Source organism: Xenopus laevis, chromosome 8L (genome assembly GCF_017654675.1).
Source record: "Xenopus laevis strain J_2021 chromosome 8L, Xenopus_laevis_v10.1, whole genome shotgun sequence".
NCBI classification, from domain to species: Eukaryota; Metazoa; Chordata; class Amphibia; order Anura; family Pipidae; genus Xenopus; species Xenopus laevis.
In genome coordinates, this window is record NC_054385.1 from 6,774,983 (window position 1) to 6,802,963 (window position 27,981).

General features: G+C 43.0%; 1 protein-coding gene across 4 annotated transcripts; it reads right to left on the reverse strand.

Moving 5' to 3' along the window:
- Positions 1-748: 748 nt before the first annotated feature.
- Positions 749-27,950, reverse strand: gsn.L (gelsolin L homeolog). Of its 4 annotated transcripts, XM_041572387.1 has the most exons (19): positions 27,845-27,861; positions 23,255-23,432; positions 16,292-16,496; positions 15,415-15,569; positions 13,982-14,143; positions 13,622-13,771; positions 12,181-12,270; positions 10,674-10,806; positions 10,248-10,336; positions 9,937-10,152; positions 9,683-9,816; positions 6,746-6,836; positions 4,897-4,911; positions 3,050-3,220; positions 2,727-2,901; positions 2,317-2,438; positions 2,115-2,192; positions 1,743-1,803; positions 749-1,104 (listed from the first exon to the last, which is right to left on the reverse strand). In XM_041572387.1, the coding sequence occupies exons 2-19, from the start codon at positions 23,294-23,296 to the stop codon at positions 935-937; spliced, it is 2,259 nt and encodes a 752-aa protein (XP_041428321.1). In that variant the 5' UTR covers positions 23,297-23,432; positions 27,845-27,861; the 3' UTR covers positions 749-934. The 4 variants fall into 4 exon arrangements, with proteins under 4 accessions (XP_041428321.1, XP_041428322.1, XP_041428320.1 ...); XM_041572388.1 differs by lacking the exon at positions 23,255-23,432 and having other exon boundaries at positions 27,845-27,950; XM_041572386.1 differs by lacking the exons at positions 23,255-23,432; positions 27,845-27,861 and adding an exon at positions 22,820-22,967.
- Between the last annotated feature and the right edge of the window lie 31 nt (positions 27,951-27,981).

A 27,981-nucleotide genomic window follows, 5' to 3' on the forward strand; every position in this document is an offset into this window, starting at 1 on the left:
AGGGAGATCAGGCTGGTGGGCTAATAATATTAGTCTGAACAGTGGGGGATGAGAGGTGATTAAGGCACAGATATTGGGGGGGAGTAGTTGGGTGGAGAGGGCACAGAGACTGGACTAGGTGCAGGGAGTAGGTGGAGAGGGCACAGAGACTGGAGTAGGCGAAGAGGGAACAGAGACTGGAGTAGGCACAGGGAGTAGGTGGAGAGGGCACATAGACTGGAGTAGGCACAGAGAGTAGGTGGAGAGGGCACAGAGACTAGAGTAGGCTCGGGGAGTAGTTGGAGAGGGCACAGAGACTGGAGTAGGCACAGGGAGTAGTTGGAGAGGGCACAGAGACTGGAGTAGGCACGGGGAGTAGGTGGAGAGAGCACAGAGACTGGAGTAGGCATAGGGAGTAGGTGGAGAGACTGGAGTAGGTGGAGAGACTGGAGTAGGCACAGAGACTGGAGTAGGTGCAGGGAGTAGGTTGAGAGAGCACAGAGACTGGAGTAGGCGAAGGGTTGGATGGATAGACTGTAGTAGGAACAGAGACTGGAGTAGGTGGAGAGGGCACAGAGACTGGGGTAGGCGCAGGGAGTAGATGGAGAGACTGGAGTAGGCACAGAGACTGGAGTAGGTGGAGAGAGCACAGAGACTGGAGTAGGCGGAATAGGTGGAGAGGTCTCCTTAACGGGGATATAACTTTCCATTTAAAAAGTGTTAAGGTTTGTCTTATTCCATATACTGTAAATAAAGTACAGACACTGGGTGTAGAACATGTTGTTGCTTTATTGCTTTTAAATATTCCAATAGTACAAGGTACAAACTGAGGAGAGGGGGGTACTTTGGTTATTGCACAGCTAAGTGGGGCTAGGAAGAGTCTCTGGCTGGGCGCAGCGCATCTCCTAGTTGGTAAAGGCACAGAGATACCCAAGGAAGGGGTAGGCTTGTCAGATTAAGTGCTCAGTTCTGCCATTGCTCTCTCCAGTGGGTCAACATCCCAGTAATCCGTCTCCCAACCCAGGAACCAGCCTATGAAAGTGGGGGGCTCAAATCCTTGTTTGATGATGGCAACTGGGGTCCTCTTGTCTCTGTTAGCAGGATCACTCTCTATATACTTGTAGGCTGGAAAACAGCAAAGACCAAATCAATGAAGAGCTGGTACCATTTAACTTGCGCAGGTACATAACAATTGTACTGTCTAAGGCAGGGATCCCCAACCTTTTGAAGCATTGAGCAGCATTCAGAAGTAAAAGGAGTTGGGGAGCAAAACTAGCATGAAAAATGTTCTTGGGGTGCCAAATAAGTGCTGTGATTGGGCATTTAGTAGCCTCTATGTGGATTGTCAACCTACATTGAGTCTCTGTTTGGCAGTGTACCTGGTTTTTATGCAACCAAAACTTGCCTCCAAGCCTGGAATTCAATAAAAAGCACCTGCTTTGAGGTCACTGGGAGCAACATCAAATGGGTTGGAGAGCAACATGTTACTCACGAGCTACTGGTTGGGGATCACTGGTCTAAGGGAATCAATATGGCACCTCCTCCCATATGTATAAATACAAATATACAGAGAAGGAATGTTCTGGGCACACAATAAGCTATACCCTCATACTGTACTGTCTAAGGGAATCAATATGGCACCTCCTCCCATATGTATAAATACAAATATACAGAGAAGGAATCGTCTGGGCACACAAAAAGCTATACCCTCATACTGTACTGTCTATATGGTTCTAATAAGCCAGAAAGCCATGGTTACTCACCTGATGCTGTGGCCTCTTTCTTCTCATCTTCCTGGGCTTCATTACCCACCCAGACATAGACCTTAACAAAATGAAAGTATGATAAGTATATAAGATAAAACTTATAGTTAATGCCCTACTAGTGGGTATCAACTATGGGCTCCAAATCCTTGTGATTTGTGGGGCTGAATATAATGACCAAAAGAAACTATGCACAAGAAGATGCCAACAAAACAGAGGAACATCTACATTGGCAGGTGACTATAGTCAATAACTTGAGTCCAGTATACTAAGACTGATTTAAATGATCAGATTTTTTAATGAGCCCCATTGTTAATAGATTAGGTTAAGAATCCATGGGTAGGTTGGCAGTTTGAGCTATGAAGAAATCACCTGATCCCAAGTGTCCAACAACATGACATCATCAGTGGCCAGATCATCCTGAGAGATTTCTCCTGGAACCTCCTCAATCTAGGAAACAAGATATAGGATGATAAATCAGATGAACCAGTATTTGATGGTTCTACAGAATCTTGTGCTACATGGTCAACCCTTCCACCCCCATCATTTCCCGAGTTCAGCCATGCCAACGTACAATGAAGCGTCCGGTCTTGTTGGAACAGGCAAACAGACGAGGAGGATGGATGTTCAACTTGTCCTTTAGTCTTGCTGAGGTACGGTAAGCTGCTTTGCCGCCTATCGCTCCCCAAAAGTCATCTGCAAGCAAATTATTAGCAAAAGGTCACCTAAAGGTTTGGCTGAGAGGACCTGTATAGATATGTATTTAAGCAAAGGTAATGAGCTTTGTGTAAACAAACCCCTCCATCCACTCCATTGCAGAATCTGTATCGGACTAACAGATAAGGAGTTTGTTGTAGCAGAGCTTTTATATGAGGGAGGGGTGTTCAGAAGCACCAGGTAATTGCAAAAAGAAGGGAACATATTAATTATTTAATGGTGCTACAGTTTCCTCTCCATAATTGCAATAACACAACGTTCACATACCAGTTTCCTGCCCCTCTGGTATATCAGAAGCAGAGACTCCCAAGATCTTTAGTAGTTCCTTGGCTCCGTTCTTTTCGGCATCAGTGGAACCTTGGCCGACCCACAGGTAGGCAGCAGAGGGGGTCTTCAGCACAAAGGCATCATTGGAGTTGAGATTGCTAGCTGTAGCGTCCACCTGGAACAGACATATAATAATTTTTTTAACCTTTATTTAGCAAGAATCAAAATATGTTATATTGATAAGATTTATCATGTCAGCACTCTTGAGAGCATCATGATCTCTTCATGGCTTTCAGAACAGTCATTTGGAGAACGTTCCTCACCTCTACTGCTCTGCTGAAACCAGAAGAGGAAGAGCGCACTTGGAACAGGCGGACATCTGCGTCCTTTGTCTGACCACCTTCTCTGGAAGTTCCCCCTTTATAGATAATCATAGGCTTTCCACCGAACAGGCTAATTAGATGGGCAGGTTCCTTGCCCTGCACGACCCGCACCTGTTTTTACAGAAAAATAAAAGTTATATCCAGAGGCTGCCTTATGTCCTCACCACCGGAGGAGACCAGAATGGAGGTTATGGTCTCAATAGTTTTCGGTTGGGGAACAAAAATCTAACTGTAGCTGCTTTGCCTACAAAAAAAAAAATACAGGTCCCCACAAATGGTGAGAAGCAGTACTGCAGCTAATAATATATAAAACAACGGAGTATCCATTATTATCAGCAATAAGTAATTATTATATTTTTGTAATGGGGGGAAGATATTTTTTACACTGTTAATATCTTGCCTACATTTAAATGAGCTTTAAAGGATATTGGCTCAGACTGGGATTCCCCTGGATTACACACAGCTTTGGTTGTGCAAGACTTTCCAGCAAGTGCTTGGCTGACTTATAGCACAGGGCTGGGGAGGTTTCTTGTATCTTAAGCAGAGCTTATAATGAATGGGAAGACGTCACTACTCTAAGGGAGAAGGTATGGAGTTGCCATAGTGCTAAGAAGTAGAGGAAGTGGTTGCAAACTGGATATTACAAGTACATTACACCTTAGTGGCAGGAGAACTGTAGCACAGACAAACACAGACTTTGACTTCCTGCTTAGGAGAAAACCAAGTTTCGTTTTTACTAAGGAGGAAGGAGCCTGCTCCCTGTCACACACGACTGTGCATAGATTTGCAGCCAGCTCTCTCCTTGCAAAATATAACCATAATCCCAAGACATCCATATGTAGTTTGATATGTTTAAAGGGGAAATAGACTCATAATGCAGACTCTGGCAGTCAGTTAATCTCCCTAGACCCAAAACTGCATTTACCGGTTCCCTGTAAATTGCCATGTAGATCTCTACAGCAACCCCTCTGTTTTAGATCACTCACCCAAGTTTAGTGACAACAAGCATGCTAAAAAGGTCAGTCAAAGGAAGTTTCATACAGAATGGTACATATAGAATGAGGAACCACAGATGCAGCCTGCCCAGACAGAGGGAAGGTGAGGGGTACATACAGAATAAGGCACCATAGATGGACCCTACCAGACAAAGGGGAAGGTGAGGGGTATATACAGAATGAGGAACCAAAGATAGACCCTGTCCAGACAGAGGGGAAGGTGAGGGGTACATACAGAATATGACACCATAGATGGACCCTACCAGACAGAGGGGAAGGTGAGGGGTACATACAGAATGAGGAACCACAGATGGACCCTGCCCAGACAGAGGGAAAGGTGAGGGGTACATACAGAATATGGCACCATAGATGGACCCTACCAGACAGAGGGGAAGGTGAGGGGTACATACAGAATGAGGAACCACAGATGGATCCTGCCCAGACAGAGGGAAAGGTGAGGGGTACATACAGAATATGGCACCATAGATGGACCCTACCAGACAGAGGGGAAGGTGAGGGGTACATACAGAATGAGGAAACACAGATGGACCCCTCCCAGACAGATATTTCCCACAGGTCCCATAAATAATGCTACTGATTAGGAATGGAAGTGGCTTGTGTTGGAAGTCCAGCTATCGGGAGATAGCGAGGACACTAAACAAGGAATATTTCCATTAATCAGTACAAAGTGCTACTGAGCATTCACTGCAAACTCCACACTGCTAGTTGTGTTAGTGTCACACAAGCAGATCCGTGCCACTCCTCAGCCGCACACAGACACATGCAATATACCTGGCTCCTTGCACCCTGCAGGGGAAAGAGATGGGCACAGGAATAAGAACACCCGCTAGAAACAGACATACCATACATTGCCATATACCATATCCAATACCATATATTGCACTTGGACTTACCAGAATGTATAAGTATTACTACATGGCACAAGGTCTAAGACTCACCTATGCATGGACAAACTGACTACCATTGGTCTAGCCAAGGCCCTAAGTCCCTATGTAAATTTTCCCCTATTTTTAGAGCACATTTAAATACTGATTTGATGATATGCCATTTGGTGGTCCAATTAGGGAAATGGACCTGGTGCGTGTGTTTATAGGCAGGAGATGGGCCATGACGTGATCTATTAGCTGAGAAGTACTCATGCATGAATTGGCCAAAACACCGGCTAAGCTGATCATTTGGCACATGGGTAGATGTTTTAAAGCTCGAAGTCCATGTCCACAGCCAACTTTCGCGATGTTGACTCAGGCAGGAGTGTCTGAGCTGGCAACTAATGTATAGGGATAGTTGTGAGAACAGCAGATAGAGTGGCAATGTGCAGTAGGACAGATCGATGGTGCAATGTAGAAGCAGAATACTGTTCCCTTGTACAGGATGAATATACCTTTATCTGGATCCAACGTTCAGTTCATCTTCTCCGACCAGGAATACACTAATCATGTCTTGTGTAATAATTCCAGATGATATGTAATCTCACCAATAACTGACAGACACTAAAAGCTTTACCTGCCTGGGCAATATAAAGTCACAAGTTCTGATCACAGGACTCCAAACCTTGTGATCCAATTACAGATCATAAGTCTGGAACTTTTATTAGCAAGGGGCTGACTGTAGATTTGTACTGTAGTGCAGACTGTAGATTTGGATATCCTATGGTAGAGTCCTGCGCAGAAACAATTTGTAAGACCCAGACCTGACCGGAAATGCAACCCGCATATTTACCCACTTAGATCCACTACCCGACCCAGACCCAAAACTGCCTCGCAACGGGCCCCGCAACCCGCCGACCACCATCAAACAGGAAGTGGTGTTGCTGCAAACATGAAGTGGCATCATCAAAATGGGGCCGGGGACAGAAACAATATAACATGAGATAAGAAATTTAGATGAGACCTGCAACCCGCAGACCCCTGACCCACATCTATACCCGCACATGAATATCCTGCCCACATTTTATGTGGGTAACCCACAGGTACCCGACCCGCTGCAGGACTCTACCCTATGGCCACTTTTCGATTGTTCTGCAGCTCCTTTTCACTTTATTTACCAATGCCAACATCAACTGGCAACATGGCGCCAGTCAATGAACAAGGACTTGTCTCAACGTACAATTATTCTTGAATGTAACTGTATATAGTTATTTAAGGTTTATTATTGTGTAGTTACCCAATACAGAGACCCTTTCTGACCAAACACACTCACTATGTTGCCTACAGGCCCGGATTTGTGGAAAGGCCACCTAGGCCCGGGCCTAGGGTGACAGGATTTTAGGGGGGCGGCATACTGCCCAACCACACCCACATTGGTTCAAAAACACTGGGGATGCTCTGGAGATACAATATTTTTTACATTTCCCATGCATCAATCCCCATTGCTCCGGTCCAGATGATGAAAATTTGCATGAATAAAGGGCATAGGTCAGGGGCGACGAATGGCAGTGGGCCTAGGGGTGCCCACTATGTAAATCCAGCCCTGGTTGCCTATGGAGTCAGCAACCAGCCAAAGAATGGGGCAAAACTTCCTATTCATCTCATAGCCCTGTAAGCCTTCTATATATATGCCACACACCCAGTGGCTATGCCACATACTCTCTGGAATATGAATTTAGTGACATATTATTCACCTGCACTGGGCCACCTCCAAGCTCCTCGTCCAGCTGGGCGCTCAGGATTGCAGAGGCCGTTATCTCGTCCTTTGTTGAATCATTCCCTTGCCTGCAATACAAGAGCCATCAGTCACCCTGACTACGTAATCATTATTTCCCATCACAAAGGAAACAGTGATGCCACAGTGGATATAGACAGTGCACTCCTTTGCACAGTTTGAAGCAAAGGTTACCGGCAACCTTGTGACTCACTATGAACGGCTTTCATAACCGGCATCTCATGAGCGTGACTTAAGCTTGGCTTTCCTTCCTTAATGCCATTCCTTTAGCGTCCAAACTGCTGGAGATATGGTGCTATGGACCAGTGCTCTTAAACAAGTCATTAAAGGCAAATATTCTATGCACTTGTATCGTTTTCTGGCTGCAGGCCAATCGGTTGGATACCAAAGAGTATCAGCTAGTGTGTTGTCACCTTAATCGCCTTTATATTAACTTTTAGTTTGATGTAGAGAGTGATTTTCTGAGACAATTTGCTAATGGTTTTCATTTTTTATGTGGCTTTTGAGATTTATTCAGCAGCTCTCCAGTTTGCAATTTTGTCAATCTGGTTGCTAGGGTCCAAATTACTGCAGCAATCATGCATTGATTTGAATAGGAGAGGCCTGAATAGAAAGATGAGTAATAAAAAGTAGCAATAACAATACATTTGTTAGATGGGGTCAGCGAATATCATTTCACTAGTAACATCAATTTTTAACTTAAGATAAAAGGCACATGGGGACTCCAGACCAGAACGTTTCTAGACTACAGATGTCGGTGTTCTGGTACCTTGGTTATGTTTATGCCTAAATATATCAATTATTCTCCAATTGGGAGGCAACTGGAGAAAGTTTGCATGCGTGTATTTGCAACTTCATAAAAAAAAAAATAATTGCTTAGAATTAGTCATTCTAACACATAACTAAAAAGATAACTTAAAGGTGAACCGCTTTAAGCAAGTTCTAAGTTTGGGATATAAATATATATACCCAGAAAGTCATAAAGAAATATAAACAAAATGTTTTGTCACTCAAGCAGAAAGCAAAGGTGATGTGTGTGTGCCATCTAGCGACAGTTTAGCTTGGAATATTTGATTGCCTCTACGTAAGACGAAAAAAGTCTGCAAGCAGGGTTGCTTCCCGTTAGGGCAGCTGTCATCCAGGACAGGAAATTAACAGGCAATATTCATTGATTATTTTAATTTTCCCCCCAATTTTGCAAGATATTAGCGGTTGTTTTTATACTACTAATATAATGAAATTATAACAGCACCACCTGCTGGTTAGATCAGCCAACCAACTAACGTCAACAATACATTTCCTGGGATGACTAAAGTCTTGTGATGTTGCTCTGTTCAAAATTGACCAGAGAAAAGTCAGATGATTCTGCTCTGCTCACGAACGTCACAAGACTTTTCAATCAATGAAATTCCAGCAAGTCGTCCAAAATGACCAGCAGGTGGCAATGTTGTTTCCTATTTCTTATATCAGCAGTTTAAAAACTGCCAATATCTGAAAAACTAAAAACCACCATTGCAAAATTACAGCAAACGTAACGTTTCACTTGGGCATAACATCCTCCTGTAAACTAGAGAGGCAGAACTCAAGATGCTAGTACTCAAATGGAACCATGAAACAATGAGAAAGCATGCCTGGCTTGACCCAGCTGGGATATAGGGAAAGATTTTGTGGTCAGTTAAGACCAAGACAGAGCTTTCTGGTGGTTAAAATACAGCATTATTTATTAAGAGAGAAAAGCAGTGACCAGCTCCATGTTGTAGCTCCCACCCTTCCCAGCTATAGTGAGGTGATCCCACTGGTGTCTAATAAAAGGGCAGCCAAGTATGGGGGTTTACTTTGAAAGCAGCAAGTAAGTTGCAGGTAAAACCTAGTCCCTTTGTAAAATGTATAATGAAGCAATAGAATTCTTAATGAATCAGATAAAATTGAGCATAGGACTGGCCAGATATGGGGTAACTTTGACGTAGTTGGCCAGCTTAAATATATTGCAATATATGGACAAACAATCCCTATTTTGTTTAAAGGGTAAGGCATTTTTCAGTAGCAGTATGCACAAAATGTCGCTGTCTTAAATATATTGATAATGGGTTGAGTGCAGAGGACTCTTGTATTTGTCTATATGTATTTTGTGGTCACAGCTTCATTGCACCCCCGCCTAATGGTTTTAAAAAATAGTGGTGAGCACAACTTTCCCTTGTTTGTTATAATTTAAAGTGCAGTGCTTATACTCCAATTGATGAATATTAATAGCTAATTAAAAATTTTAAATCAATTTTCTTTAGAATCAAAAGCAATGAATTTATCCACAATTCATGAATTAATAAGGATAGAAAAGATGAAAGTGCAGTTCAGTAAATGTTAATTAATTAGTGCTGCAATGATCAGTTGATTCGATTTAAAAGGCTAAAAATTATTAGGATAAGACCAATAAATAGGATAAATTATTTGACCAGTATGCTCAAGTTCATAGAAAAAGATTCAGAGAAATAGGAAATGTTAGATGGTGGTGTTGTCCCAAAAACTAGCTGCCTACTTATTTTCTAGACTTGGGACACCAAAGGTTAGAGTAGGCAGGGTAACCAGGACTGTGGTCTCGTAAATTAACTTGACCTATTCTAAGGAGAGGCTGAACAATACCCAAAAACCACAAATCCTCAGCCCCCTTGTATTGCTATAGGGGTGCTAGGTAGAATAGTGCTGGTGGCACCAAGCTGTTGAGCTGCTGTTCAACAGACTGTGGCCCTTCTTAAAAAAAGAAGAAAAATGGATGGTGGAAAATACTGGAGAAACTGTTTGATCCTGGTAAAATATGTGAACCCCAAGGACATGGTCTAAAACCCAATGAAGCGGCACAAGAACAAAAAGCCAAAATCTTCCGAGCGACTCCCACACTTACCATGTGTAGATGATCTGGCCTTGTTTTCCACCATAATTATAATGGTACAAAATGATGTAACTGTCTCCACCATAGAACTGGCCGTAATAGGATTCAGAAACAGGAACTTTCTCGCAGTTCTCAATACGCCAAATCTGGATGAAAAAAAGAATCATATTATGGGACATAAAAAAAGTGAATGATTACCAACAGTCCTCTAGTGACTAAAAATAAGACTTATCATTACATTCTGTACGATAATGATCAAATGTCACCTGTTTTTTGCCGGATCCATTATCCACCATGCCGTGCTGGGCAGCCATGGCTGGGGATTGGTGCAGCACAGTAACATCGAAAGGCACATTCTCAATTTTGGCGATGTGGTTGGGGACGTAGGCAACACCCATGCCTTCAGTTGTCTCCTTGTCTCGCCAATTCTTGAAAAACTGTTTGAACAGAGGAGTCTCGCCAAATTCTGGCAGCACTTGGACCTGCCAGAAAATATAGGATATTAACAGATGCTAAGCCTTAAAACAAGAACCAATAATGTAATGGAAGATAGCCAACAAACCCACAAGAGGCTGACCTGAGTTTGTTTTGGGTATCCCATCTTGGAAATGAATTCTGTGGCAGTCTTCAGGGCGGCTTTCTTTTCTTCCATGTTGGCATCCTTTCCTAGAGACATAGGTTAAGGTTACTATAAGGCACCCATGAGTGCATCTAAAATGATCACTTTCTATCCCCGGTTTTGAACACAAAAAGCCAATCAAGATCAAGAATTTGGCTAAGAGGGATGCACAACTTTAAGAGAAATAGATGTACAGGAGAAGGGAGTAAGAGAATACAGAGACATGTTAGGTCTTTACTTCCCGGGCTTATGAATAGGGACAACTGGGAAAACTGTTGTAAAGCTACAGGCTTCTATACACTGGCATCCCAAAGAGTAGTAGAATTTAATAACCCAACATCAGACTCTCCGGTAATCAGACAGTTTGCCTATACCAATACAAACCTTTCCATACAAAGATCTTTCCATCGGAGCCATGATCTAGTACAAAGCAGTCGTCGGAGTTGAGAGCCGCCTGGGTGAATGGGTTTTGATCTGCCACTAGAGACACGGACATGGCACCTTTTCCATCAGAGACCTTGTAAGGAATAGAGAGAGAGCGGTTATGTCCATACAGGAAGCTTTAGAAACTTTCACCCATTTGGCTACTGAAAAAGTATTGGGGTACCGCCATATCACTGGTAACATCAATGTTTCACTTAATGAAGATATAAGACACATGGGGACTCCAGACCAGAAAGTTTCTAGACTACAGATATTGGTATTCTGGGTCTGGTACCTTGGTTAGGTTTATGCCTAAACACATCAATTATTATCCAATTGGGAGGCAACTGAAGAAAGTTTGTATGTGTATATTTGCAATTTGATATCTTATACAGATATACACGTGCCTTGCTACACCAGCTTTTCTTCCTACCTTCACTGGAGAGTGCTAATTAAAGAAATCAATGCCTACATTGCAAATACCAACTTGGTGTTATATATGCACTGGGGCTCTCTTGGAGGGGCTGAACTTGATGGGCTGTGGTCCTTTTTTCAATCAAGATTAATTCTATAACTATGTACAATATTTCTAGAATGCATTGACAAACAAATACAGGGTAAAATTGCTGTGCAATACCCCAGAACCCACAGCAGGATAAATAAAGTGCCAGTTCCATGTATAATAACCCATAACCCACAGGAGGATAAATACAGTGCCAATTCCATGTATAATATCCCAGAACACACAGCAGATAAATACAGTGCCAATTCCATGTGTAATACCCCAGACCACACAGCAGATAAATACAGTGTCAATTCCATGTATAATACCCCAGAACACACAGCAGATAAATACAGTGACAATTCCATGTATAATACCCCCAGAACACACGGCAGGATAAATACAGTGGCAATTCCATGTATAATACCCCCAGAACAGACAGCAGAATAAATACAGGGCCAATTCCATGTAGAACACCCCCAGAACCCACAGCAGGATAAATACAGTGCCAATTCCATGTATAATACCCCAGAACACACAGCAGATAAATACAGTGCCAATTCCATGTATAATACCCCAGAACACACAGCAGATAAATACAGTACCAATTCCATGTATAATACCCCAAGAACCCATAGCAGGATAAATACAGTACCAATTGCATGTATAATACCCCAGAACACACATATTTACCCTGCCAAATCGATGTACAATAATAACCCAGAAAACATGGAAGAATAAAGTGCCAATTCCATGTACCATCTGTTGAAACCATCTTTAGGTAATGTGTCCCTGTTTGCTGGGGAAAGCATTAAAATAAAGTCAAACAGCCAGAGGGGACAGATAGAACACAGCCTAGTTTGTCATTTAAAGAGTTTAGGAGACTTCCCTTATAAAGAAGGAATAACACATTATTGTAGCCTGTAAGGCAAGATGGCTTCAGAGATCCACTTTTTAGACTGTTACCTTATAAAGCTTTGCAAGTTTCCTGTTGGAAGCATCTGCTTTAAGATCATCCGATGGTCCCTCTGGCAAATCTGGCTTCTCTCCCAGAACCTAGGAGAAATCACAGCAGAAGAGTTGGGTCAATGCCACCACGTCATTGCTTTATAAACTTCCCTATTGCTCAAAACCTTAAAAGAGGGGGATACAAACGTGATGGAATCATCTCAAGACAAAGTGGCACAGGGATGAACACTGAACTGGGTAGTTATTGTTCTAGGATGTAGTCATACAAACTCCCCACCAGGGGGCACACCAAGCAGATGGTGGAACTGCCTTATTAAATATAGATATTTACATAACCTAGTTTCCTTCCAGTCCTCAGGCCAAGGGCCCTGCATGGCAGAAGGATAATCTGCAATTAAGAGTGATGATGCTTGACACCTTCATTGTCAAAGAGGGATTTATTAACTATTGCATCACTCTGCAATCACTGCTGCCTGCCTTTTAACTACTGCCTTAAGTGTATGGGATGGACAGGAGAATAAACATTATCCTAACCATTAAGGTCGGGTGGGGGAACAGAAATGACAAAGGATACATAGGGCACAGAAAACATCTGAGCTGTGGGAAACAGGTTAGGGCTGCACCCATTGTGGCCTCACTGTTTTCCCCTTTACAAGGCTTAGTATCAAGGTGAACAAATCCATGCAAAACAGGTCTGGCTTAGTGTTCCCCTCGCCGTTTTTGTGATTAGTGACACCCATACTCCTTAGAACCACATCCCACACGTTTTTTGAGGTACGAGAGTTGGGCAGGAAAAGCTTTCTCCTCTATCCAAAAAAACTGCAACCAAGTAGGGCATGTGCTCTCTGAAAGCCAAAAGAAACCCTAAGCTTTCCAAGTATGCAAGCCACAACTGCACGTCTCTATTAACAGCAACAATGCCCAGAACTTTTTTTTTTGTCTCCTATTTCTGTCATCTGAGCAGTAAAATATATATATAAATGAATACACTTGGCTGCAGGAAAAGCACAAAAATTACAAAATCAGTTCAAGATGTAGAAGTTTTTTTTTAGACTGTGGAAAAAAAACCCACTGCATAATTGACAGTATTTGGAGATTACAGATTGGGGCTGGGGTGTGCCAACTCAAAACCTGGAGCCAGAGGTAGAACAGGATTCTCACAATTAGCATAATATAAAATGCCTTTAATTAAAAGGGGCACTAAACCTGGCAATTTATAAAGAGTTCCAAAGATGGTAAAAAATATCTGGTGCAGTAAAAACTGGAGTTGTTAATTAACATAAGTAAAACTACCTACAAACTGCCAGCAAGGTGACATAGAAAAAACCCGCCATGAGGTTGACATCACAGTAAAGATGATATCACAATTAAAACTGGCCATAAGGGGCAATGTAACCCCTTCCCCATTGGAGAAACATATAGCAGCATAAACAAGCACCTCGATCATTTTCTCACGCTCCATCCCTTCTTCCACCACATAAACCCTGGCTCTACCGCTCCTTTCATTGTCCCGGATATCCTTGGCAACAGCGGTGGCTTTCAGTTTCTCAAACCGGTTGGATTTTGAACCGCACCATTGGTAGATCTCCTGTAATTAAACCACACGGTTGTTAAATCAGGCCTCCCAATTTCCTATATGCATGCATTCATCTACAGGGACCACTCTTCATTTTGGCTCAGTTAGCAGGAGTTGAGCAGTCATGGAGGAATCCATTTCTTGGTACTCATGTGACTCATTCTGTCATTCTGCAAACCCCATTCCTTGCGCCCCCATTAATTTCAGATGGCCAATACTTACCCCCCCAAGATCGAGAATAAAACAGTCGCCTTGATTGAAGCTCTCCCAGCCCACAGCAACCTCGGTGGCTCTGACAACCCGGCGCCCTTTCACCTGGAGAAGTCGCTTGATATCCACATCGTTGGGTACCACATGCGTGAAACCCGAGGCCACACCTCCGGCCTTAAATCAAAAAAAGTAGGAGGGTTTATTAGTAGGTTCCAAAATGCACAGAACCATGAAACTGGGGCAGATAAAATATACCAGTTTTACAGTACCCACCCATTCATATGAATAAATATAAATATACGGAGAAGGAATGTTCTAGGCACACAATAAGCTATACCCTCATACTATACTGTCTAAGGGAATCAATATGGCAGCTCCTCCCATATGTATAAATACAAATATACAGAGAAGGAATGTTCTGGGCACACAATAAGCTATACCCTAATACTGTACTGTCTAAGGGAATCAATTTGGCACCTCCTCCCATATGTATGAATACAAATATACAGAGAAGGAATGTTCTGGGCACACAATAAGCTATACCCTCATACTGTACTGTCTAAGGGAATCAATATGGCACCGCCTCCTCCCATATGTATAAATACAAATATACAGAGAAGGAATGTTCTGGGCACACAATAAGCTATACCCTCATACTGTACTGTCTAAGGCAGGGATCCCCAACCTTTTGAACCTGTGAGCAACATTCAGATGTAAAAGGAGTTGGGGAGCAACACAAGCATGAAAAATGTTCTTGGGGTGCCAAATAAGTGCTGTGATTGGCCATTTAGTAGCCCCTATGTGGATTGTCAACCTACATTGAGGCTTTGTTTAGCAGTGCACCTGGTTTTTATACAACCAAATGCTGCCTCGAAGCCTGGAATTCAATAATATGACCTGCTTTGAGGCCACTGGGAGCAACATCCAAGGGGTCGGAGAGCAACATGTTGCTCACGAGCTACTGGTTGGGGATCACTGGTCTAAGGGAATCAATATGGCACCTCCTCCCATATGTATAAATACAAATATACAGAGAAGGAATGTTCTGGGCACACAATAAGCTATACCCTCATACTGTACTGTCTAAGCCTAGGGAATCAATATGGCACCTCCTCCCATATGTATAAATACAAATATACAGAGAAGGAATGTTCTGGGCACACAATAAGCTATACCCTCATACTGTACTGTCTAAGGGAATCAATTGGGCACCTCCTCCTCCCATATGTATAAATACAAATATACAGAGAAGGAATGTTCTGGGCACACAATAAGCTATACCCTCATACTGTACTGTCTAAGGGAATCAATATGGCACCTCCCTCCTCCCATATGTATAAATACAAATATACAGAGAAGGAATCTTCTGGGAACACAATAGAAAAATACCATCTAAAGCAATAAGGTAGCCCTACTATTCTTAAAATGTTTGCCTATCTTCATACCTTGTATTTGATGCCAGGCTTGAAGTAACCTAAGAATGTTGTAGACTCATATCCTTGAACCTCCCTGTTCTGAATGGGCTGTCCTCCCAGATGGTCATCCATTTGTACGGTGAATATGGCAGCTGCCCCACTTTCATCCTGAGTGCACTCATCCCCTAAAAAGAACAGAACAAACCAACATGAAAGACAACTGAAAACTGAAGGCAGAACATCTATATTTGACTTTCTAATTCACCAGTAAACAAAACCCACTATGTCCTGAGTTTTGGGGCACTGTCTTGTTTACTCCCTTTTTTAGCCCGAGATCTAGCAATTGTGCTGATGGTAAACCAACATTCTGAGTTCAGACTGTTAATGAGAATCACAAGACTTACTGCACTTGTGATCAAGTTTGTGGTGGACAATCAGTTTTGGTGTATCCAATCCATTGGTTCATTATAGAATGGAGGTCCCCTCTTTTCCCTATTGGCTGATGAGCCTATACCAACGGAGGTCAAACAAGCTATACACAGTACCCGCTGGTTGGGTAAGTTTGGGCCAACCTCACTGCGCCATTTGTAGGCGGGTTTGGGTTGAGCTCTTCTGCGTGCTCTCCCTGCCCGCAACCTTAGACTGCAGCAACTGGTTTTATAGGCTCTATAAAAAAAAGGAGGAAAGCTGGGTACGGGCAGGTACTGGTCGAGCTTTTTTCGACCTGCACATCACTAATACACAGCTCATATTGTTATATACTTGCATCCAGGGAACAGCTTTGTTTCTCAGCTATGCTTCCTCTTTTTATAGCAATTAAATAAATAAAGATAGATAGGTGGCTGTCTCCACTCAACATAAAAAAGGAAATTAAAGTAAAAATTAAAGGGGAAGCTAAGGTGCTTACCCAGCCAGAAGTGAAGATCGTACTGTAGGTTCCCAGAGCGAGTCTTGATGGTGTTCAGTACAAGGTAGGCATCCCCGGTGAAAAAGGAACCATACTGATTCTTAGGAACAGCCACCAAATCAAATTTCTCCACTCTCCATATCTGGAGACCCGGGTCCTTTCCGGCTTTCTCAAACTCTGGATGGTCAACCACCATTTCTGAAGGCTGGATGGGAAGGGAAGAGAGGAAGCACACTAAGCATTTAGCTCTTATAATGTCCTACCTCAACTGGGTGCCTAAATGTTGTTCAACTACTAGGGCTCTCTCAGGGAGAATGCTCCTGTATTAGTTACCAAGCAATTCCTACATTGGCAAACACAGGAGGGGGGAAAACCTGAAGCGACTAAAATGCCTGTGTGCCTTTAGTCTCATTGTTTTTTTATCATCATTAGTCAAAAGCAGAGTTTCTTAAACATTGCTCCCCAAATGCTGCCAGACTACAACTCCTATCATGCTCCAACTATTTATGTCAAGAAATGCTGGAATTTGTAGTCTAGCAACACAACTGGGCAACTGAGGTTAAAGGGAAACTCCACCCAAAAATCATCCCCCCCCCCAATGATATGATATAAAATGTAATTCTAAACAACTTCCCAATATACATTCATAACAAACGTCCATTCATTTTAAAAGTTCTGGGTCAAGGTAATTGCTATTGAAAGCTGTATCTGTCCAGCCATTTCTAATCTCAGTCCTGGTGGCTCTGACATTTGAAACAATGTAACACAAGCGGCTGATTTACAAAGCTGTCTTTGCAACATTATTGTTTCCAAAGGCGGAGACAGAAGTAGAAAAATGGCAGAACAGACACTGCTGTCAATTGTCATAACATTTCTAAGTTACTTTAAAACCATTGGATATTTTTAATTAATGTACATTGGAAAGTTGCTTTGAATTCCAGTTTCTTTCATTATCCAAAAAGACCGTTTGAGTGAAGTTGTCCTTTAAGAAACAGGACTGTGATTTTGAGCTGCGCCTCCAGAAATAGGCAGCATGAAACCCATTCAGGAGTAATAGCAAAAGCAGCCTGTCTCTAGTGCTTTTCATGCTCACATTCCAACTGTTATCCACCGAGCAGGAGGCCAAAACAACTGCAGAGCTGATGTAACACTACACCACAGCCATTTACAGGCCGGGTATTTATACAGTGAATCTGCTGTGCGCACAATAGCAGCGATTATCTGGGCATTGTCCTGGGCTTTTGCCAGGGAATAATAAACCTAAACAGTCTGATGAGCGGCATTGAACCAGATCCGTTTCAGACAGACAGTGCCTGGTAATAAGGCTTACGTTCTGCAACGCTTTATTCAACATTAATCCCAATAAAGTATACTTGTTGACTTTGCGCTGTATATTTTAAACTCTACCCCTCCTTGCCCATTAACAGACCTTGTTAAACACTAAGCTTATTATTTGTGAGAGTAAAATCAGGTTACACACACACCCAGGGCTCCACCCATTGTGTTAAAGGGGAACTCCATTGCATAATGTCATTCTAAGAAACTTAGCAAGGAGGTAAAAAAATGGAGGTGTTTCAGGAAAACGTTTGGGATCAGCAGAGAGTTTGGGTTGCTAATATGAGCAAGTCTGACCCCCTTCAGAGTTGTTGTTCATTTGCCTGCCACACTGAGGAGGACAGAAACAAACCGATCTGGGACCACAGACAAATATGCAGATTCCCCAGAGGAACAGAAAAGCACTTTGCCTTGTTTGTGCTCGCAGGAACACAGGTTCTAGCAGATCCACTTTGCTTAAAGGCACAGTAACATCTTTATTTAATTTCCTTTGTATTGCATACTTGATGTTTAATTGCTGCAGGAGCAATTCTCACAACTCTTGCTTGCAGACCTTCTAACTGATTTCCAAAGCCCTCCTGTCAATATAAGCACAAGGGTCTATGGGCGCACAGGGGAAAACTTGAGCATAGAAATTCACTTGTTTTTGAGACCCGATTGAGCAGAGAAAGGCAGAGTAAGGACCATGCGTGAAATAGCCCTTATACATCAAACACCATATAAAAATAATCAACTGTAAAGGTGCTTAGAATAAACCCACCTGTAACACAATTAAAGGTTAATATAAAGATGAACTTCCCCTTTAAACACTACAAGTTGTGCCATGGTGTGGGAATCGGGAAGTTACAGCAGTAGGAAAGGCATTACTCAAACTATCTTTACAATGCCAAATATTTATTAGAACAATACACAAAGATATGGATCTTTCAAACAAAAACCTGGCACACCCAGGAAAAGAAATGGGTGCATTTAGATTACAGAACTGACCATATTGGAAATCAGAGTTGGTAAATGACCCATTATGTTGCATAGCGTGGGTATTCAGTTGACCTCATTTTACATGGGGGGGTGTGAGGATCTATATCAGGTGGTCCTTAACCTTTTTTTTTTTTTTAACCTGTGAGCCACTTTCAAATTTAAAAAGAGTTGGGGAGCAACTCAAGCATGAAAATAATCCCAGGGATGCCAAATAAGGTCTGTGATTTGGTAGCCCCTATGTGGACTGGCAGTCTACAGGAGGCTCTTTTGGGCAGTACACCCGTTATATATACAACCAAAACTTGCCTCCAAGCCTGGATTTTAAAAATAAGCACCTGATTTGCAGCCACTGGGAGCATAATCCAAGTGGTTGATGAGCAACATGTTGCCCACGAGTCACTGGTCGGGGATCACTGCTCAAGATCGTGAAGCAGAGGCAGGGATGCAGAGTGGACTAGTCCATCAGCAACAGGCTAGCAGGGGTCAGTGGTTTGGCAGGGTATACACCTCAATAGCTAAAGGCTACAGGCAATTTGCACTTCAATATATAGAGAAATTAAGAGCTGGACCAAATACAAAATGATGCTCCCACCAAAGACTGAGAGAACAGCTATAGAAATAAATAACAGAAATAGGTAAAGGTTCCTTACAGCGTTGTCAGGAAAAAGTCAACCTGCACCTGTCCCTACCCTGCCCACTCCTAACTCAGCAAGCTGTTAACATTTATATACCGGCACCTGAAAATCTCTGACATCAGAGTAGGGCAAAGCAGGTGTGCGTATAGTTATGGCGGATGCAAGCAGGGTGGACGAGGGTAGAGTTGGGCCTACCCACAACTTGCTCAGAATGTGCTTTGTTGTCCCAAACACACGAGACCCCAATGTTTTGGCCAGTGATAATTCCTTGCAAGTGAAGTTAATGCACACTAGGCAATTTTGAGCCTTTTCTTCCCTCCATGGGCAGAAAACATTTAAACTTACCCTATTCACTTTTGAATGTCGCCCATCTAAAACCCCCAGATCACTTTCTAGATGATGTCTTAAAACCTGGCACACTTAAGGGGTCCCAAGGTAAAATCGCCTCTCCAGAAAGTACCCCCGCCAACACCTGCCTATCAAACCACAAAATGCCTGGGAAAGAACAATGCTCTAGATTTTCCCATGAGCAGGTGGAGGAGATTAACTCTTGTTAAAGCTTATTTATAAAGCACCGGCACATCCCTCAGTGATGTAAGGAGAAGACAAACAGTGCGGCACACAAACAAAACAATTACAATAATAGAGACAAGAGGTCAGTCCCACGAGAGCCTACAATGTAAGGGATTATAGATAATAACTTCACTTGCAGGTGATACCAAGGATGAAAAAAAGTCTTGGAGAGCTTGAGTGCCAGTGGCACTGCACATGCTCAGTCAGCTCTGGGCAACACATCACACACTAGTAAATGGGCACAAAGCCTAAGCAACATAATAGGAGTTTCTGAAACTGCCCTGGTGATTAGTAATTGAAGAGGCGGTGAGACAAGTGGGCAGGAGGCCAATCCAGAGGACTTAATGGGCTTCACAGCAGATAAGGGTGCCGTTATCTCAGGAACAACAATTGCTCTACAGAAGGTATCTAGCCGCCCAACCCCAAGTTTGCATGAGGTTGTGGAGGAATGCAATAGACGGGTTAGAAGACATCACTCTTGCATGTCTCATAAGTTAGGAGTGCACAGTCATTTCTTCCAGTGACTCACTACTGGGATACAGTTAGGAGCTTCCACTAATTCTAGGACAGCGAGTGAGATGTATCAACTGGACTTACTGACTGGCCAATGACTAAAGAGTTGCTTGTGTGATATTAAACATAAAATAATTTAAGTTGTCGTTCTCTCTCTCCCAATTAGTCCCATGGTAGCCACAGATAATTTGGAAAGAGGAGAACAGTCCAAGAAGAGGATGGAATATCAAGGTCCCTAGAGGGACGCATCCCCAAGTAGAGCACTCAACTATATTTACTCTTGTTTTCTGCATTTCTACAATAACAGAAACCGATGAGGTTGAGTCGTTACAGAAGAATTTATCCTAAAAGAAGAGGAAGAATGCATCTTGCTCAATCCTCTCTCAAAGTCTCTGCTCTGGGGGGTGACTCATCTTCTCCAACTGCCCAGGGATTCTTTAACAGTTTATAGAGACCATATGTTATACAGTACGTTCCGCTTATTCCTGTTACTGTTGCCAAGGGGAAATCTCTTTATTAGGAAGCCTGTGAGTAATGGGCGAACTGATATGAATAGAGGAAATTGTCCAGTTTGCCTCTCCGAAACCCGGAGAACTGGCACAGGAGTGGTTTGCATTTCCCGGGTGTCAGTAGAACTAACCAGTGAGCAAAAGCAGAGGAGATGAGAGGCAATTCACAGGACTGGCTTGCCTACGGGTGCTTGTACTGGAAATCCAGCCGCTTGATATAATACTAATTGGATCTTTATCTGATTAAGGCCCAAAACAAAGTTGGTGCTGACAATTTTGGGCAGGGCACAACAGAGATTACACATCATTCCAAAGCCGGGTTAGCAAGTATTGCTGCCCTAGGCAACACTTCCCAGCCCAGCCCAGCCCCCCCCCCCCCCCGAATCATCACTGCAGGCAACACCCCATTACCTTAACACGGTTTGACTGCACTGCTAGATTTCAACTTTGCTTGGGCTTGATATTCATAACTGCACCCTAGGCAAATGTCTACCCTGCATCATTCTCATTAGCCCCTGCTCCAGTGGAGCTTACAAGCTAAAGCCTCACACAGTGTCATCAGCACCTGCTCCAGTGGAACTTCAATCCAAGGTCCCAATCACATTCCAATTGGTCCCTCCCCAGTGAAGCTTACAATCTAAGACCCCTATCACATTCCCATCACTCCCTACCCCAGCGGAGCTTACAATCTAAGGTCCCTATCACATTCCCATCAGTCCCTGCCCCAGTGGAACTTACAATCTAAGACCCATATCAAATTCCCATCAGTCCCTGCCCTAGTGGAATTTACAATCTGGTCCCTATCACATTCACATCAGTCCCTGCCCAAGTGAGTTTACAATCTAAGGTCCCTATCACATTCCCATCAGTCCCTGACCCAGTGGAACTTAAAATCTAAGGTCCCTGTCACATTCCCATCAGTCCCTGCCCCAGTGAGCTTACAATCTAAGGTCCCTATCACATTCTCATCAGTCCCTGCCCTGGTGGAGCTTACAGTCTAGGATCTCTATCACATTCCCATCAGTCCCTGACCCAGTGGAATTTACAATCTAAGTTCTCTCTCACATTCACACACACTAGTGGCATCTGCCTGTATGTTTTGGAGTGTGGGGGAGAACAGATTTATTGCATTCTGTACTATGAATGTATTAGAATAACGTACAGTGCAAGTTGCCTAATATACACACGTTTCCCCTGCAGGTAGGGTGTTGGTGACACATTGAAATGTGAGATGACAAGTATTAGTGGGGAGGTTTGACAAAAGGTTGTGAAACATGACAAGTTCATGATAAAGCCACGGTGAAAAGGCAGAGAGCAGACAAGCAGTGCAGAAAGGTTGAGAGCAGAAGTGCATTCCATGGGCCGAGGAAAACGACAGGAATTATCATAGACATTACTATTACACAGTTTTGAGAAGTGAACGAGTAACTAAAGCCGCCAATTAGAGAGGAGTGGGTTTCAAGTATTTAATAATATCTTCATCTTTACAGGGGTAAAAAAATGGCCCCTCTGTCCGCTATATTAGTATTTATTAACCTATACTTGCCCTTGATGACGGTTTTAAACTTCGGTCTAATCACAGTTTATAATCGGCTTGTAACGTTATGCTCCTACAGCAGCCATTCAACAGGAAAACATGGGCAGCTTCCCGTTCTGCACAATAGCCTGCCCATAATCTGTTCAACACTGACAGTCAGATTCCATTCCTCTCTCCATCACAGGAACATATGCACTGCTAGAGACTTAGATATAGCGGTATATATATATATTCTCTGTGTATTTATATCTATAGGAGAAGCTGCCATACAGCTTGTATTCCCTTGTAAGGCCACTAGGAACTACAAGCCTGAAATATACATTGTATCACTGGACTATAACTCTCAGCAATAACAGGTATTCAGCTCAGCTGAGCACAGATGCAGAGTGCAGTTAGATCTCTATGGACTGGTTCTCACAATAACATACAAGGAGCAATAGATCTGTACCTTTGCAGAGGGTCCGTCGGATTCTGGGCTATATGGACTGAGTGTACAGCAGTGATTCTTGTCTCCCTCTGCCCCAACAAACAGATGTCTCATGTGAGTGAGTAATTTAGCATATGATTAATGACCTCACCTGATTAGAGACAATGTCTAACCCATTTATGCTTAAATCCCATAATAAGCAGTCTAATTAGACTGGTTGCATGGCTAAACAGAAATCACTGCAGCCTGCATTAGCATTATAACATGTTGAAAGAGGCAGCATTTCATATGTAATAGGCCTGATGTGGGGCTCCATAGATCTCAGCATCACTCCTGATTGTTAAAGGTGTAACACTTTTAAGGTGGAAGGTATGTGGGAGCTGCCATATGTAGAAACACACAAGCTTTCATGCATATAGCCAGGGAAGGGTTGAAGGAGAACAGAAAAGCACACACCGGTGGTACACAGCAAACTCCAGCAGCGTTCGTGTTGCCCATGGCTAGCAGCTACTTATGCCAGGTGGCCGGGGACCTTTTTGCGTCTCTGGCTTGCTGAAAGCAGTGCTTTTCTGGGACTCGCTCTTGCCGCTAGCTGGCCACCATCCATGTGCCAACTAACCTCTGGGGAGCCAACCTACTCGAGCATGCAGCAAAACAAAAGCAAGTGGGTGGGAAAAACAAAACCAGGGGTGTCAAACTCACAGGGCAGCCAAAGACTACAAATCCCAGAATTCCATGGCAAACTGTAGCTGCTGGAGCAGTCTGGGAATTGTAGTTTGTAACAGCTGGAAGGCAGCGAGTTGGACACCCTTAGTGCAGTTATACCAAAAGGTATAAGTGAATTCATTTAAAGGGGTTGTTCACCTTTAAGTTAACGTTAAGTCTGACGTCACCAATTTTCAAATGGTTTTTATTATTTGTGTTTTTTGAGTTATTTCGCTTTTTATTCAGCAGCTCTCCAGCTTGCAATTTAGGAAATTGGGTTGCTAGGGTCCAAATTACCCTAGCAACCATGCATTAATTTTAACAAGAGACTGGAGTATCAAAAAGAGAGGCCTGCATAGAAATAAATAACAATAACTATATATTTGTAGCCTTACGGAGCATTGTGACCCCCTTTGGAAAGCTGGAAAGAGTCAGAAGAACAAATAATTTAAAAAAACAAAATTGAAACACTGCTTAGAATTGGCTGCTCTATAACATACTGAAAGTTAACTAAAAGGTGAACCCCCGCTTTAATTGTATTAATGGTGAAAGAATGCTAATTATCCTTCATGGCATGTAAAACAACAATGTACACCCCCCCCCCCAAAAAAAATCCACTGTTACATAACGGTCTTTCATTTCTGCCATGTTGGTGCAGCAGTAGCAACCAATCAGAATCTGGCTTTCATCAGAATTACTGCTGTTGACTGCATGGGTTATAGTTGTTTCTTTGAATTGCTCGTAACTTTTTTTCTACCCAACGGTGATAAATTACAGTGTGGGATCTAGGGCCCAATTATCACATCACAAGGCCAGGAATGCAGGCGGTGGGATCAAGGGCCACATCAATGAACTGATGGGTCCTCCATCCGATAAGAATTTTAACCCTGCCCGATCGACATCTGGCTGATTTTAAATTGCAAAAGCCCATCACCAGCTTTGGTATGGCTTCCTTTAAAGGACAAGGAAACGTAAAATTTCTGGGGGTGGCATATTGAGTCGGACTGAGGCTTCCTGGAAGCAGGGATTGGGAACTACAAATTTACCAGAAAATACATAGCTAGGATTATAATTTATATTTACGTCTGAAAACAGAATGTTACTTCCTATTCCTGCAGACTTTTCACCTTCAAATGGGGGTCACTGAGCCCGGCAGCCAAAAAAAAAAACCCTATTGCTCTGTGAGGCTACAATTTTATTGTTACAGTTAATGTCTTATTCTATAGGGGCCTTACCTATTTTATCTTTCAGTCTCTCATTCACCTCATCACTGGCCTGGTTGTTAGGGTAAACTAGACCCTAGCAACCAGACCTCATGCAAAAAATCACAAAAAATGACAGTATTCCTGTATACTAAAAATGAATTTCAAGGCTAACGTTAACATCTATTTAGTTGATTCCGAATGAAGAAATATCGCTTCTGTATCTTATGACTGCCGTGTATCGCTACCTGTGTGCGAGCATAGGAAATAGAACATTTCCTGTCGGAATAGGTTTCCTTTCATTCTGCAGGTTCTGAACTTGGGAGTTTGGCTAAGGATTTGGTGCACCCCTTTGTGCAGGATTACAATGTGATATTAAGGTATGCCAATGTCTATTTGAGTTTTAGAGTGTTAAAAAAATCCAATCATTGTTAAAGGGGTAATGGCATAATTATAAGTTATTTTATAAATTTCTGCTGTGCCACACCCAGGGTGCAATATCCAGGGCAAAGCACTTTTTATGATAAAAAATGCCCTAAAATTGGGTTGCTGCTTGCTTGGCTCTATGGGTGCATGCAACAGCTTGAATAGGAATTCAGGCTGCTGTAGTAACAAAGCATAAGGGTTAATCTCCCTTTCAGCAGGTTCTGGGTTTGTTAAGCCAATGGGTTGAAACAGAAGACCATGTACCAGTGTATTCTGGCTGTTTATTTTCATCTCTTTATTGAAATGCAGCCACCACGAATTCCAAAAATAAACTGTTTTATTGTAAGTTAAACTGGCCCTTCCAGCTGAATAGGGCAGTAGATGTGTTAGAGTAAAGGGGTTAATAGATGCACCATGCAGCTAGCTTCAGGGGAATCAATGAAAGGCCAAGCACAACGCATGGGGATTAGAAGTAGCAGTCACATCAGAGTGTTCTCCCTATGCAGTGCATGCCAACTGGATAAGGAGGGGGGGGGTATAAAAATAGGGCATGTGTACTTGGGGCATCTACTACCCACCACAAATTTCTCACTACTGATTTAAATGGCAGGAGCCAGAAATCGAACATCGCTCCACAATCTCTAAATCCTCAGCCACTCAAAGGTGCTCCAGAAAAAGTCAAGAGAGACTTCAAATAAGTCAGAGCAGACAAACCCCCTATTCTCTGTATAAGTGTAGGCCTGTCTCCCTGTTTATTCGCCTCTGTCAGTACCAGCCCATCATAGGCGGCAGCTGCAGGCCAGCTGGCACACAGGCGTGACTCACTGAGCTTTAAACAAATCCCATTTAATATCCCCGGGCAAGTCATGTCAAACGCCTGTGCCTCAAGAAATGCAATAACAATTAAGGCTCATCGCCTTAACCACAAGGAAAGACAGAGCTGCTACTGGTCTCCTAGTGTAAGGCTAGTGTATAAATCAAGAGGACATTGGGGGGAATATACTTTGGGTTACCAGCTGCAGTACGAAAAACGGACTTTGTTAGGCTGGGAAATAGTTTAACAATGTAGAAAAACCATGATTTTTTTAGCAATTAAAACAATAAGCAAAAAAGTATGTTCAGCACGAGCCATGTTTAGAGACCCTATATTTAGGGACCCTTAAGGACTATAGCTCATGGTTAGGGTTGCCACCTTTTCTGGAAAAAAATACCGGCCTTCCTATATTCTTGCTGTTTTTTCCTATTAATAATATTGGGATCAACCATCATTTTTACCGGCCGGCCGGTTGGCAACCCTACTCATGGTGTGTTTTGACAGCCTTGGTAATTGGACAGAATGTGTCTGCCCATCACCACTCCCCATAGATATATATGGGGAATTTGCTGACTGGCCATAAATGCAAGTAATCTGGTTTCTAGGGAGTCACTCACTATAGAAACCAAATGGCATTGTTCCACTTTGGCTTGAAACAGAACAAAAATCCTTTCCAGACAATGCAGCAGAAGTTAAGTTGAACTCCAGGTCAACAGTGTCAGGAGTCAGAACCAACAGTGCAAAGCATATAATCAGCTAGACGGTGCTTTCAATAGCAATTCGATATACAAATAACTTTAAAAACATACGTAATGAATGTATAGTGGAGAGCAAGATCTTAACTACAGAGGAAGCAGACCCTGCGAGTGCTTGGGGTCCCTGGAGCTATAGGGGCCATATGAGGCCCTAATTAATGAACAATTTCAACATATATCGGTAAAACAGGACAGCCTCTGAATATGTTGGGTGCCCTAAACTTAATTTGCTGTGGGGCCCAGTAACATCTAGAGTAGGTAGAATGATTTCTTATATTATGCAATAAAAACTGTTGAAGTTCCCTTTAATTTACCTTAAAGCCACAATAATAAAGGACCTATTTTTTTCAACTGAGCTTACTGATCCACCCACTGCACTGTTAATACTGTTAGAAAACTTCTGGCTAGTTCCTTACTAAGTAAAGAAAGCCTGATCAAGTGTTGAAAGTCAAGAGCTGCTGCAGCGGCTGAGGCACTGTAATACCAAATGCTTCCAGGTTTCTAAAGCTTTATATAAGAGTGGCAAGGGGAGAAGTAGGGAGTGCCAGCAGTGAGTGGCAGCCCAGTCCAGTGTGCAACAGAGGAAGGAGTGTCAGCTCTGCTTCCCCAGGGATCTGTGCACCAGCAGCTAGCTATGAGTGCAGATCAGTGGGCAATATTCCTCACCCTGCTAAATTCCAGCACATACACAAGCAAAGTTCTGCCCAGCCAGACTCCCCAAGCTCCCAGTGATCTCCCACTTCTGCTATCAACTCCTAGCAGCACCGTCACGGGACCAGGAGGCATTTTATGCCCATATATGGGCCAGGGGCTGGGCAACAGGGAAATTGGCATATTCTGCATGGAAAGGCGCTTGTGTATCCTGGAAGGGTTAGGGAAATGGGTTTGAAGGGGTTAAGGAAATGGTATCTGGCAGGAATAAGGGGCATGCATGTACCCCTCTTGTGTTATGTTAGTACATGCATGAGGAATAAGAGGGGGTCTCCAGCAAGATTTGCCTTGTAACCCCTCTGGATGCATGATCAGGGGGCTGTAAGGGTGAAGCTGGGGAGGGGTGCAAGGGTTTGCAAATGCTTTGGGCTAGGGTGTGACAATGCCAAAAGAAGCAGGACTAGCTTTAGCAGGAAAGGGTGGTGGCACTTACCTGATGGATCACTGGCGCTAAATGGAGAAGTTGGGCTCTCTATCCTCCTGCACAGAAGAGAGAGAAGCGAATGAGCCTGCAAAGCTGCTACAGGCACATAAAGCCACAGAGACACCACCCTCTCTGATTCACCAGCT